This window comes from Oryzias melastigma, linkage group LG8 (assembly GCF_002922805.2).
Source record: "Oryzias melastigma strain HK-1 linkage group LG8, ASM292280v2, whole genome shotgun sequence".
In the NCBI taxonomy this organism is placed as follows: domain Eukaryota; kingdom Metazoa; phylum Chordata; class Actinopteri; order Beloniformes; family Adrianichthyidae; genus Oryzias; species Oryzias melastigma.
In genome coordinates this window covers 16,920,183-16,934,432 of record NC_050519.1, presented here as the reverse complement: position 1 = coordinate 16,934,432, position 14,250 = coordinate 16,920,183, and the positions used below count along the sequence as shown (strand labels likewise).

Here is a 14,250-nt window from a genome sequence, read left to right as displayed (position 1 = left end):
GATATAGTAACAAAAATATAAAGCAAATTTGTACAAAAACGGTCATACAGTCAGGGGAAAAAAAGTCTAAACTTTATGAGAAAATCATGAGAAAAAAGTCAAACTGTGATGACATTTAATTCATACCATTTGGGAAATGAAAAATCAACATTTTACAACAATAAAGGTCTAAATTTATGCTTTGAAAGTTGCATTTTTACAATAAAAGTCATTCTTAGAAAAAAAAATAGAAAGCAATCAAACATTAAAGTTTTAAAACACATAGCAGACAATTCAGATGAATCTGCTTCGCTTTTTGTTTAAGGAAATGTTGGTTTTTAAAAAGCAATAATTTTTCCATGGAAAATTATGACTTTTTAAATAATAATTTTACTTTTATTAAAAATAAAATGTTGCCTTTTATCGATCATTGAACAACTTAATCTATATAAAAATTTGACTTTTTTCTCATAACTTTTCGATTTTATTGTCATTTATTTATTCTTATTTTGTGGTGGCCCTAATACTCTGTTATATAGTGTAAATTTTGTATTACAACACAGCATTTATGATTATAAATGAAAAAGTTTGACATAAAATGTAGAATTTTGAGAAGAGTGAAAAATAAAAGACACAATTCTGCAGGGTCTATGACTAAATGGAAAAAAAAAAAAAAAAGGATTTATGAAGCATTTAATGTGCATTTACAAAGAGTTGAGCTGTCCGTTGGTTTAATTAAGACAACAAGAACATTTTACTACATATTTTGATCACCTCCCATTCACAAAATGTTTGAACTCCTCCCACGTCGACTCAGACACCTACCTTAGACCACCTCAGCAAAAACTTTGGTTTCACCGTCGTCTGAATTCAAGTCAGATTTCTGGGTTTAAAGTCTGAACTCTAAAGAGGAAAATACATAATTGAAAAAAAAAAAAAAAAATCTCACAAAATGAAAACATATTCACCCTTATAATCTGATCGTATATGGATGCCTCATCCACCAAAGAAATACAGGGTATATATTAAAAATGCAAGAAATGTGTTTGGAATGATCAGATTAAGGTCCAAATACTAAAAAAAATGCAGATTGTTGTGAAAAAGAACTGAGATGTTTACAGTTTAGATGAAAAATCTAAGAATAAAAACAAATGTAAAAATTATAATACAAGTAAATTAAATAAAGCAAGAATGCTAAGAACAATGTATGAATTTTTAGAATAAAGGCAGAATATTGGGGAAAAATATTTTTAGAATAGAGGAAGGAAACAAAAAAGTTTGAATTTTCAGAATAAAGTCAGAATGCCAAGGAAAAGTCTGAATTTTTCAGAATGAAGGCAGACTATTTAAAAAAGTTCTAATTTTCAGAGGAAAAGTAAAATGTTGCAAAAAATTAATAATTTTCAGATCAAAGGGAAAATCCTGAATTTTATTTTATTTTTCAGATTAAAGGCAAAAATCTAGAAAAAGAGAGATTGTGTTGAGGAGAAGCAGGTCAAATAACTCAACATAAAAAAACAAATTCAAAAATTGCAAAAAAAGTATAAAATAAAGTCAGAATATTTGGAGGGAAAAGGTCGAATATACAGTCTAATAATTCACGTTAAAGTTTAAACTGTTGATATTAAAAGAAAGAATTTAGTTATTTTTTTAGTCTGAAAATTCATTTTTTCCCCAAATACTTTTTATTTATTAGTTACTTTGAGTTGAAACAGGATTGTTTAAATGAACTATTTGAAAGTTAATAGGGGAAATATTTCTTCTTTTCAAAAAAAATTAAGTTTAATTGAAACAAAACCAGTTTGTATTTCCATCATACACAACCACATCACACAATCAAACACAAAAGAAACTCATCACAGTGGCTTTGAAAAGGTGATTCTTTATTTTCTAGTTATTATACTGTATATAATACTCTTCATATATGTCATCATATTCATACCATGTAAGGAAAAGTGTGCTTTTCTTCACAGCATGTTGTCCATGTCAGACTGCTGTTGTTCTGAGTTTTACATCATAAAGTGTACAGTGAAACTGGCTGGCAGTTGTCTGTGTGCGGCTGTGTTTGTGTGCATGAGGTGCAGTCGGTGTTCCCGTGGACGGAGGAGACAGATGTGAGTGCATGCATGCGTGTGCGTTCAGAGAGGAGGGTGGAGGATGTAAAAGCTGCAGCCACCCGCCAACCACGCTTTCAGCCGAAACTCTCTTTCGCCCACAATTGAAGGGGGGGGGGGGATTTTCCTCAAGAAACAACACTTTTAACTAGAGGCGCTCGTTTTTCACTTTCGGCGCTCGAGCAACACAATCCCCAATGTGGCGACACGCAGAGCAACATCTGCTTCCTATTTATTAGTCTCATCTCCATCTGAAGGGTTTCATCTTCAAGCCAAACTGCTACAATGCCTGCCAGACACGTTCCCTTGAAGAAAAACAACGTTACTAGGCCAATGCTACATGTGCAACACACCTTGTAGTATTTCAAGTTGTTGCAAAACACAAATCAATAGGCCAACCGAGGAATACAAATGCAAGTGACTCGTCTCCTGAGTTTGTTTGTTCTCTAACAGTCCTCAGATCAGATTCAAATGGACAGTCAGTTTACAGTCGTTTGCCACTGAAGTACTAATGTTTGTTAGTGGGCTGAGCCTCTCGTAAACAGGGCAGCCTTTATTTTCCACACGATCCACACAGGTGAGAACACAGGTCAGGTAAAGAAAAGTTAAGAAAAGTGTGTGTTGAGTTGCTGGCTCTGACCTCTGACCTTATGTTTGTGTTTTAGACAGATTAAAACTCGGAGCAAGCACTAATATTTCCATTTTTAATTTTTTCAACAGTTTTGCGCTCCTCCTGTTGAGTGACGCGGCCACAAAAGTTACCGTTTACTCTTTGCCATAAAGTGTCAAAATAATCTGGAAAAAGATGATTGAATCTTCACGATTAAGATTAGTCATCCAGATGGGTGACTTTTAAATCCCATTGATGAAGGAAGACACATTTCTCACATTTCTGTTCGATTGTTTTAAATCTGTGGAGAAGAAATTTTCTGTTTGCATCCCTCAGTTTTCTTTGTTCGTCAACCATGAAACAGTTACTTTGGTTTCACCTCAAACAACACATAGGATGGATGTTTCTGATAAATCAATAGACCAATCAGAGAAAATGTGAAACTAATGTGTGGCTTTCTTAGAACTTGGCTCAATAAACAGCAATGAATAATTATGCATATTTACAATCTGACTCATAGAAAAATAATTACAATTCATGTTGAATAATGTCTTTTACAGGATTGTTTTTTTACAGGATTGTTTTTTTTCTTATTTCTCTGCAAATGTGCGTAAAATCTATTTGTAAACGATTCCTTTTAGAATTTCAAGATTCCAGCTGCTGATGCTTAAAATTATCTCACCGTTTGGTGGCCTTTGGATGTTTATGTTTACACAGAAAAAGGTTAAATGTAGAGATTAAGGTAGAATCTGGAATAAAAAAACAAGTAAACTACATTTCATAGCTGGAATAATTACAGAATTATTTGCTGCCTTTATTTTTATGTATATATATATTTTTCTGTAGCTTAAGTAAGAGTTTTTTAAAAATACCTTTTTCTCCGCACTATAAGGCGCACCTAAAAACCTTAAAATTCTTCTAAAAAACCAACAGTACGTTTTACAATCCGGAGCGCTTCATATTTCTTAATTCTGACGGTGATTCTTGATTTCAAAGTGATTTTGAAATCTACACAACCAAGTAATAATGCTAGTCTTTTTTGTTCCAAACATTTTCCTAATGTTACTAACATGTAGCGTGTCGGACTGTTTTATTTTTGTGTTACTAATAAGGAGTTTTTGTAAATACACTACCGCAGCTAATGTGTAGCTGTGTCAGATTGTGTTTTTATTACTTGGTGTATGGTTAGAAATCTTTGTATATACAGTGAAGTGGCCAAGTAGCATTTTACTGCTTTTTTACGTGCTACTAACAAAGTAGGAGTTTTTGTAAATACGGCATGCTAAAGTGGCTAATGTTTAGCGGTGTCGAACTGTGTTTTTTTTAACGAGTTACTTACAAGGTAAGAGTTTTTGTAAACACACTACTCTGGCTAACTTGTACTGTAGTAGTGTCAAACTGTGTTTTTTTTGAATGGTTACTAACAAAGTTTGTAGTTTTTGTGAATTTGTTAATGAGGCTAACGTGTATTGGTGTCAAACTGTGTTTTTATTGAGTTACTAACAAGGTTTGACGTTTTTGTAAATATGGCTCGCTAAAAAGGCTAACTTGTAGCGGTGTCGGACTGTTTTTTCTTTACATGCTACAAACAAGGTTTACAGTTTTTGTAAACACGCTAATGTGGCTAGCATGTAGCATTGTTAAACTGTGTTTTTTTTATCATTTTACTAACAAGGTTGGGATTTTTTGCAAACACGCTAATGTGGCTAACGTGTAGTAGTGTCGAACTGTGTTTTTTAACGTGTTACTAACACGGTTAGGAGTTTTTGTAAACACGGGAATGTGGCTAATGTGTATCAGTGTTAAACTGTTTTTTTAACGTGTTACTACACATTTAGGAGTTTTTGTAAATACGCTAACACTGTAGCAGTATTGGACAGTACTTTTTAATTTTGCGTTACTAAAGAGAGCAAGAGTTTAAGTTAATATGCTAATGCAGCTAATGAGTAGCTGTGTCGTACAGCATTTTGTAATGTGCTAACTAACACAGGAGTTTTGTAAATTTGGTAACACGTTTAATGTGTACCATGTTTTTCAATTGTACGTTACTAACAAGATTAGAAGTTTACCACGCTAATGCAGCTAGCTGTGTCGTACTATGTTTTTTAATTTGTTTCTAACAATGTTTCTGTAAATACGCTAATGTTCAGTATAGTGTTGCGATGTGTTTTTATTTTTTTTTTTATGCTACTAACAAAGTTGGGAGTTAGCGTTGTGACAGTGACGCATGTTTTGTCAGAATCGATCTGCTATTTAGGTTTGCAAACAAGGTAGAGCGTTACAGGTATCGCTAACATGCTAACACTTCAAACGTGGCAAACATGTAGTGTGTCTAAAACAAATCTTAGAGTTATTGTGAACGCAGTTAATAAAGTCTGACTGACCGACAGACCTGTCGGCTATATGACATAGGTTTGCTAATAGACCATTCGTTGATGGTGCACCTTGTAATTTGGTTTGGCCTATAGTCCGAAAAATACGGTGATATTATTAAACTATTGATTAAGGTTTGGTAAATAGTAGATAATTAAACGCTGAGGGTAAACTTTAAGATTAAAAAAAACAAAAAAAACAAATCCTGGAGACCTAGCAAAAGAAGAGTTGTGTAAGTTTGTATGGCTGTTTTCTGCTGAGGGAATGGTTGAGGCGATTAGCTCTAAAACTGATCCCAATGTAACCGCGTCAGGTCGTGGGAATGCAGCGGAGGTTTTTCCAGGAGGCCTCATGGCTGATCTTGGAACTGTCTGAAGGCAGGACAGGCAGGCAGGCACTAGGTGCATGGGTGAGGAGAGACCAGCTGCACACACCACACAAACACACGCGCGCACACACAATTACGTGAACACGCACAAACATGCAGGCACGAGAAGCCCTCCTCACACAGCAGCCATATTTGTGTCAGTGTGTCTGTGCACCGGAAGTGTCACGAGTCTCAGAGTTGGTTGAATAAAGTTCCAGTTCTGCTGATCGTCCGTGTTTGATTGGCTGGCTCAGGATATTCCCCAATGATCAAAGCAACAGGGACATTTTTACTCTTTTTCTTTTTTTTTGCCCCCTGAAGAAACATCAAACATAACACAGTGATTTTTTTTCCCTCCTTGCACCACAAAGGGCAAAGCAGAGGTTGTGAGCATGTGCTGTATGCGTTTGCCCAGTCGTGCAGGGATAATCGTCCCTGCTTCGTCTTAGTCTCACTATTTTGCAATTTCGAGTCAAAATTCCCAACGATCTCGTCGAAATGCGTGTCGGTGTGTGTTTCCCAGCGTTGACTGTCCTGCCTCTTGCACCAGTTGGATGAGGGGGGGGTTCGTCCCCCGTCTCTCCGATGTGTTCCCTTCGCACAGAGGCTTCCAGTGTGATCAAAACAACCTCACAACTACATCAAAGTAGACGATAAAACTAGAATAATACATGAGAAACACGAGCAGTCCTGCATCCCAACTCTGCTTGTGATCAGTCCCGTATTCCAGAAGAATACAGTATTAAATATAATGTGACAGAGTTCATCTCTGCACAATGGCACCTTTAGAATATATATATATATATTTACTAATAATACAATATTTCTTGATATTTGAGTATCAAAGATCAATGGTGGACAGCCTCAAAGAGCACCCCGCTCTCTATAGGAGTAAACATCAAAACAGCTCAGGCTTAGGGGCCCAAACACCCCTGTAAGGCGTCTTTAATGCACCAGTCCCTACGAGTCATAGAGACGCGGGTGCTGTTTGAGAGCTGATTGGAGATAGAATGTAGCTGCTGGAAGCAAATGGATGTGGCATGCATGGATTCAATGGTCAAAGCTGGCATGGCTCATGGATGGCAGTTCTGACCCTAAGGGGCCTGAGGGACCCGTGTAGCTACAGCGGCTAAGCACAAACAAATCAAAATGAGTATGTGGGATCTAATCAAGAAGCTAACCTTTCCAATATAATTAATTTTTTAAATCACTATCTTTGCACATAAGGCTACATTTGTTATCTCTAATTAATCTAAGTTTAAGTGATCTAGTCTGAGGTGAACAGAGGAGAGCAGGACAGGCCAAGTCTTCTCCACATCTCCGCTCTCGGCTTTATAAAACCGTTGTTTCCGTGCAAAAGTCTCTTCCCTCCCTCCAACATTACACCCTCTAAACGACATTGCCGGAGTGTTGAGCATGAAAAGCCCTTGTGTGCTCCTGTTCTTTAAAAATTAAAAGCCCTTGCTCGGAAAAAAAAAAAAATGAAAAGAAAATGCACCCCTCTTCCTCCTCTACCCTCTCTTCCTGCACTTCACAGCCTTGTTACAGCCTGTCGTTAGCTTGCAAAATTAATATTTACAGACGGAGGACACAGCGATGCACGTTTGTCCCTTTAGGTTCCTGCTTTTGGTGCAAAAATACAGGAGATAAAAGAGCAGCATCGTAAAAAGAATCAGTTATGCTCAGACTGAGACCATTTTTTATTTATCAGCAGTCATGAATGTCAAAACAGGACATGGAGGTATCAGCTCTGCATTGTTTCTTTATTTTTTATAAGTATTTATTTGTTTGTTTTTTTTTACAAAAGAATTCAATGATGGCTTTGGGAGAAAACGAATTAAAAGTATCTTCACCTTCTTTGTGTTTCACTCATTCAATGTCCCAGAAAAAGGATTATGAAGTGAAACTTTCAGCTACACTAATGTTCTTCCTCCAGCTCCTTTTCTCTGTATTTTTATGGCTTTTTTAATTCTATCACAGCTGCCACCTTCATTTGAGGGCTAGGAAAGACTAAATGGATCTCAGTTTATTTCATAAGCCTGAATTTGAGTTAATTTAGCTCCACCCACAGGAAGTTAAATTGAATTTAAACTAATAAAATATTTATTATAGAAAAAAAAAATCTCTCTTATTTAAGTATATTAATCTAAGGCAATAACATTTTTTATATAAATAGGTCATTTTTTTTGCTAAAATAATTGTCTTTTACATTTACAGAAATAAGAACTTTTTGTTCTAGAATAGGGAAATATGTAATAAATTCCTAATTGTCATTTTAAATGTAAAAATGTTTCATTGTTGTAAGAACAAATACAACTTTTTTTAATTTAGAAAATGTTTTTAGCATAAAGGAAAAAAATACTGGGCAGTTGACATAATTTTTTGGCACAAATTTAAAACTTTTTTTGTTAATGTTTCAAGGAATTTCCATATCATCTCTAAAAAGTCACTGTTTTTGTAAAAACAAGTCAAATTAGTTAGTTTTTTTTCCTTTAAACATAAAAATTAAAAAAGATAATATAGTTTATGTTTTGTGACTCAAACTTCTTTTCTGTTTTTATAGCTGTTTTTTTCCCTTAGAAGATTACTTATGTGGGTGGTTTTTATTAATTTGATTTAAAAATGTAAAAAATAATTGATTATTGATCCACAAAGGTTTACTCACATTTACAATTCATCTTTTGTTCATGTCAAACTGCAATACTTGATTTTACTCAATAGAAAAACTGAACCCAAATTCATGAAATAAGTCAGAATTTAACAGTATTTCTTAATTTACTTTTGAAGTTCGCACAGCCCTGATTGGCACTAAGGCCAGATTAGGTAAAAACACAAAAACTTTTTTTTTTAAAAACAGGGAACAGATAAAATCTGAAAATCTGTTGTAATGTTTTAAGAAAACCGTCAAAAGTTGCAGTTATATTGAGATACAGACATTTTACTGCATTGGTACATCTCCTGAAGGAAACTGGTCTACGCTTTCTGTACTATTTAAATGCTGATTTTTCAGTGAACGACATTAAAAAATAGACACGCCGCCAGGACTAGTGCAGGAATTCTCTGCACCTGCATGGACAGCCTTAAAAAATAAAAGCTGCAAGGAGAATGACGCAATCATACAGGAGGCTAACTATAAATGTCACATCTTGGAGACACAGTGTGCTCAGGCTCATGTTCTGCATGTGTGTTCATATTTGTGCACTGACAGTTTGAATGATGGGTGGAGCAAATGCTTTGAAGGGTGCAAATGTTCTTTTTTGTTGTTGTTTTCCTCCACTTTCCACTTAAACTGTTCGCCACGCTCAAACAAATAGTTGCAGAGATGTGCTCTTAGACTGGAGTGAGCATTATTGTCCGCTTTATTTCTGCAGCTGAACGTTTGACAGTCATTCTCGCAAGCAAAGACAACTTTGTAGTAAATTCATCTAAAACATAATCATCAAGAGGTAGTGGGCAAACAGGAATAGTCCACCTTCTAGTTTGTTGAATGTCTTTTTTTTTGGCACCGCCTTTCACAGTACAGTATTCACAGCTCAGCGGTCTCTCCTCTCCGTACCCTGAACCTTCAGGAAACCTTGCTGGTCTAGAAGTGACACCGATGGAAGACAGGACCTAAATCTGGCTGGTTATCCTTTACAAGATGAGGGGATGGGGGAGGGGGAACAGGGTGGAAGGATGAGCGAAGGTGGTGGGCGGGCGGGTGCAGGATGAGATGAAGCCGCACCGACAGACGTGGAAGGCGAAAGGTGATTTGTGAAAGCTAACTGACAAATATCTCATCCTCTCAAGTTTCAGATAAAAAGTAACAGAATAAAAAAAAAATAGATATATAAAAAACACAGTTTAAAGGAAGCACCAATGGATCAAACCCTACTGTCTAAAAGTGATTCATCAGTTTCGTTTAGTCTCACCTTAAGTCAGAACCTCCACCAGGTTATGTCTAAAGCTACGGACACACCGGGTGTCACGGTGTTCACACTGGACACGCAGGGAGGGGCTTCCTTTTCTTCTCCTATATCCAAATTCTTCCCCCTACCCCTACATTTAGCCCTCCAAACAGAGTTATGGAAAAACAGTGTCTTTAAATTCAAACGTTACTCCCACTCGATGATGTCACCAATAGCCGCCGGTCAGCTGCGTTAGCTAGTTCTCAGATATACATAACAAAATCGTTTTTTTTCCCTTTAAAAAGGTCGTACGCAAACAAAAAGTCATTACTCACATTTAAGAGTAAACTTCTGTGCTTCAAAGCACACCCATGTGAAGAAAAATGCTTCTTCTCCGCGGCACAGCGTGACACAGCTAGGAGGGATACAGAACTCGAAGTCCCTTCGCTCTACTCTTAAAATAACTATTTCAGACACCCCTTTCCCTTCAAATGCCCCTTCAGTTGGAGGGGTAGGGAAAGAATTCAGATTTCACCTTACTGTTTGCTAGAGCATGTGCCCCACCAACAGTTGAAAGAGGTTTGGTGTGAAACGGTTTGGTGCACTGCTAGCAACCTTGAAATGGTGGATATGGATTACGATCTTGTCAGGAGCGTGGCCCTGGTTTATCTTTACTCATAAAAAACAAAAACAAAAAAAACGCAGATATCATCAGGTTTGTAGGCATGACTGTGTTTACCAGGTAAACCAAATGTATACGTCACTATCAAACCAAAGGCTCCCGATTGGTCAAAGTTTGATGCTTTTTTAACGTAGAGCCCGAAAACGATTGTAAAACTTGCTAGCGGTGTGAACGTAGCTTTGAGGATTGACAGGTGGAGGTAAAATGTGATCAGTAATGAGCTTCATTTTCAGTTCAGAGATCAATCAGCATGAAAGCCATCTATATATACAACAAATGTCAGAAAAATTTGAATAAGTTTGATATATTCCTCCTTAAAGTGAACTGAAAATGGCTCTGATTGTATGTTAAGGTGTTCAACTTCCTCACTTTTAAACAGTATTGTAATCAGAGAGTCAGCATGGAGATCTAAGGCTGTTCCCTTCATTGATCCAACTCTGCTGCTAACAAAAAAAAAAGTCAATAGGAGAGAACTCAAAAGACCACAGATCACACAAAGTATGCCGCCTCTTTCGTCTTCTCCTCCCATTTTTTTTGTTTTTTTTTTTGTTTTCAGAAGAAGTTGCCCCAACGAGAAACCACTCACGATATGCTTTATTTTTTTTTTTTTTTTGGTTAGTCCTTTTTTTGCTCCTTATGAAAAAGTCGGAAAATATGAATTACACACCGAATGTGCCTTCTTACATAAGGAGTTGCGGCTACAGCTACAGTGATATGTGGTGAAGTGGAGTTGGGAACAACTTCTCCATCAAAGCAAAGCCTGCGACGCACACTTAAACTCTCACAGGGCTCAGGATTCACAGTTCAAAGGCTAAAAGTTCACAGTTGTGGTTTGTCAGACTCCTTCCCACCCACCAAAACTCTGCCCCGATTTTTAATTGCATCCCCTCTGAATTTCCCTTCATCGTCATCTTTGCTACTCTAACTGGGTGATATCTACAGCCAGAACCTCTCAGACGGGTGTGGTCCTCCGGTTGGGGTCCTTGTTGTAGTCTTTGGCGAGTGTGCTGCTCTGAAGGAACTCCCGCTCCGAGTTGAGCAGCCCTCCCATGCACGCTTTGGTGCCGGCGTTCCCGGCTTCCCGTGGGTTCAGCGTGTACATGGGCATCTCCGAGGCGGCCGGCCCCGTGTAGCCTCCTTTGCCCAGCGGCGATGCATCTCGGCTGGGGGCTTCGGAGGAGCGCACGCTGGAGCGGCGCCGGAAGCGGTAGCGGTAGGAGGGGATGCGGCTGAAGGCAGACTTCTTGATGAGCTCGGTGCGGGACTTGGCCCGCAGTTTGCGGTGCTTCTCTATGAACATGTGCACAGCCAGAACGCCCACCATTTCTGCCATGATGAACGAGAGGGCCCCAAAGTAGAACGACCAGCCGTAGGAGTAGGACTTCTTACTGTCACTTTGACCTGGATCCCCGGAATTGGCTGAGATGTAGACAATAATTCCAATAATGTTGCTAAGGCCTAGAAGAGAGAAGCAGAAAACAAATTAGAATTTAGAAAAACTCTCATAGATGTTTCATTTGTCAGCCAGAAAAATGTTTCTGAGGGTCTGATTGTTTCCTTTTTTTACATGCCATTTTGTAGACGTCAAGAAGATTTTCAGATGTACTGTATCTTCTGGAGTATAAGTTGCAAGAGCAAATAGCTAAAAAAAAAAACAACAAACAAAAAAATACAAAAATACAAGAATAATAATCTTTTGATCTGTATAAGAAAAAATATCAAAGTTTATGAGGAAAACAATCAGATTCTCTTCCATGTTTGTTTTGGACGACACTTCTTCTGTCCCTGTCAGTAGCAAATACTTCGAATGCATCGCCCTCTACTGGTTGTTAGCAGAAACAACTGCTAAAAGACAGCCGGTGTTTACTGGGAAAATAAAAAATTTATGAGCTTTTTGATGTCCAAAAAAAAAGAAAAAACCCCAAATAAGTCGCTCCTGAGTATAAGTCGCCCCCCTGGTTAAACTATGAAAAAAACTGCGACTTTTATTCCAGAAAATACGGTATTTGACTGGATAAATTCCTCTACAAACAGGTTAAGTATGCAAAGCCAGTAAATATATTTACAATGACAGCTTGATTCTGACAGAATTGCCCTGTACAGTATTGCCAATTCTGACAAATCTTATAAAAGGGTATTGGCAGCGTTTGGCAATGGGAGCCTTAATCTTTTAAGTAACGGTCACACCGCCCTTGGCAATGAGCGTTCAAGAGGCCACTTCCAAAAAAAGTCTATGTAAATGAGCATTTTGGCCTTCAACGTTCATGCAAGTTTTTGCAACTGTTTTAGGCTATACGTACAGATCAAATGGTCACTAAACACATGCTGCCAGTCAAACCAGGTCAAACTTTAACTAATCAAAGACTTGGATTTGGTTTATTTGGTGAACACAGACACAATGACGAGTCTGACGATGTCTGTGTTTGTTTTTTTTCAATTGAAGACACACCCAGGCCACTCTCCTGGCATGACAGTAATCCATATCTGCCATGGCAAGGATGGAGCAATGAACCAAACTGTTTGCATTTTGTGCTCAAATTGTGAAATTTTTACGGCTTCAACATTTCGTACTAAACCTCTTCCAACTGTAGGCGGTATATTAGTAAACACTAAAAAAAGAAGAAGACCCTCCCTGCTTGTCCAGCTTTCAATGCGCTCTTGAACGTGTGTCAAATCCCCGGTGTGAATGTAGCTTCATACTTTTACACTGACATATTTTCAAATGAAGTAACTTGCTACAAAAAAGATAAAAATAAGACAATTTTCTTTTTTTTTTGCATTAACCACCTCTAAGTATTAAAGGATTGACACTTGGGACAAAAATTAAGCAAAAAAGATTTTTATTCCAGCACTGCATTTATTGCGAAAGGGGATCATCAAGCAAAGCACAATTCCCCCAAAACTTTGAGAGAATTGTGAATTTTTGTTACAACCACTTTGCGTGATGCAAGTTTATTCTAAGAACGGCAAAATTCTTATTAAAAGACCACTGGGAATACTTTGAAATAGATCAAAAGATGATCGGAGTGGGACTTTTACAGCTTCACCTCAGCAACTTCAGTTCATCTCAAGTCAATGTAAACGCCCACAGCAGCTGAACCGAATTGTCAACCGGATTGATGCAGATTGTTTCCAATTGTTGGTGCAGAATAAAGAGTTCATGCAGGGTGGTAGAGTTCAGAAAAAAAACAGTTATTAAAACAAATTAGTGTCTGACTATTGTGGCAAATAATTACCAATTTGGTCACATCAGTTGACTACAAAACTCAGTGGGAAAAAACACATCTCAATTATCAGCAATTATAATTATATAGAGTCGGGAACCTTCGTGTCAGCATTCATGTGATTTATTATGCAGGAGCACTCAGCCTGACTGTCTTTATGAGTGAATTTACTCCATTTTTATTAAAGAATTTATCATTTTTATTGAGTTCCTAACTATAAATCAACCTAAAATGCATTGCTAATATAAATTAGAATACATGCTGAGAATCAAACATATCTATCTTTAAGTAAATATTTGTGATTTTGTTGTTTTGCAGCAATTATCTCACATTAAAGCATAATGATGGAAAAACATTGAGAATATTCTCCCACAAATGACTCCTTGCTGCAAAAAAGAGGAAACTGTGGTTGTTCCTCGACTCAAAGGGGGGAAAAAAAGATGAGAATTCACTTAAAGCAATGACTAACCTGCAGATACAAAGAAGATTCCTGCACTGAGGATGACATTGTGTCTGCTCCTGTAAAACTCACTGGCAGCCACACAGAGCCCCCCCAGAAAGAGCAGGCCCACACTCATGATGGGGAAGATGCTGGAGGCACGCACAGCACCTAGTTTGGGAGGACAAAACATGCAGAAAACGTGAAATTTCAACACAAGTTTGGAAGCTTTTTTGCTTCTCAGTTTCACCATCAGTTTTTCGTCAATAGAATTTTGAGTAGTAATTGACATATTTTGCATATATGGTATTTTAGCTCATCATCACTAATGTTTGAACCTAAAAAGGGCAAGTGAAAGGATGAGCTCACAGTAACACAGTTATGATGTTCAACAAGCTTCTGAAAAATATTTCATCCAAGACATTTTAAAAAATCACCAACAAAACCAAAACATGTATCATCCAATGGGATTTTTCAAACGATTATGGGGCGGCCGTGGTGCAGTGGTAGGGCGGTCGACTCCTGATCAGAAGTGAGCGGGTTCGACTCCACCTTGCCCGCCCATGTGTCGAAGT

General features: G+C 37.5%; 1 protein-coding gene across 1 annotated transcript in view; it reads right to left on the bottom strand.

The window, feature by feature from the left end:
- Window positions 1-1,845: 1,845 nt before the first annotated feature.
- Window positions 1,846-14,250, bottom strand: part of cacng3b (calcium channel, voltage-dependent, gamma subunit 3b) — a 38,231-nt gene continuing 25,826 nt past the window's right edge. The window contains exon 4 of the mRNA XM_024271694.2: window positions 1,846-11,470. Within this exon, the coding sequence (XP_024127462.1) occupies window positions 10,965-11,470 (506 nt within the window). The 3' untranslated portion in view covers window positions 1,846-10,964. The remainder of the gene's footprint in view (window positions 11,471-14,250) is intronic.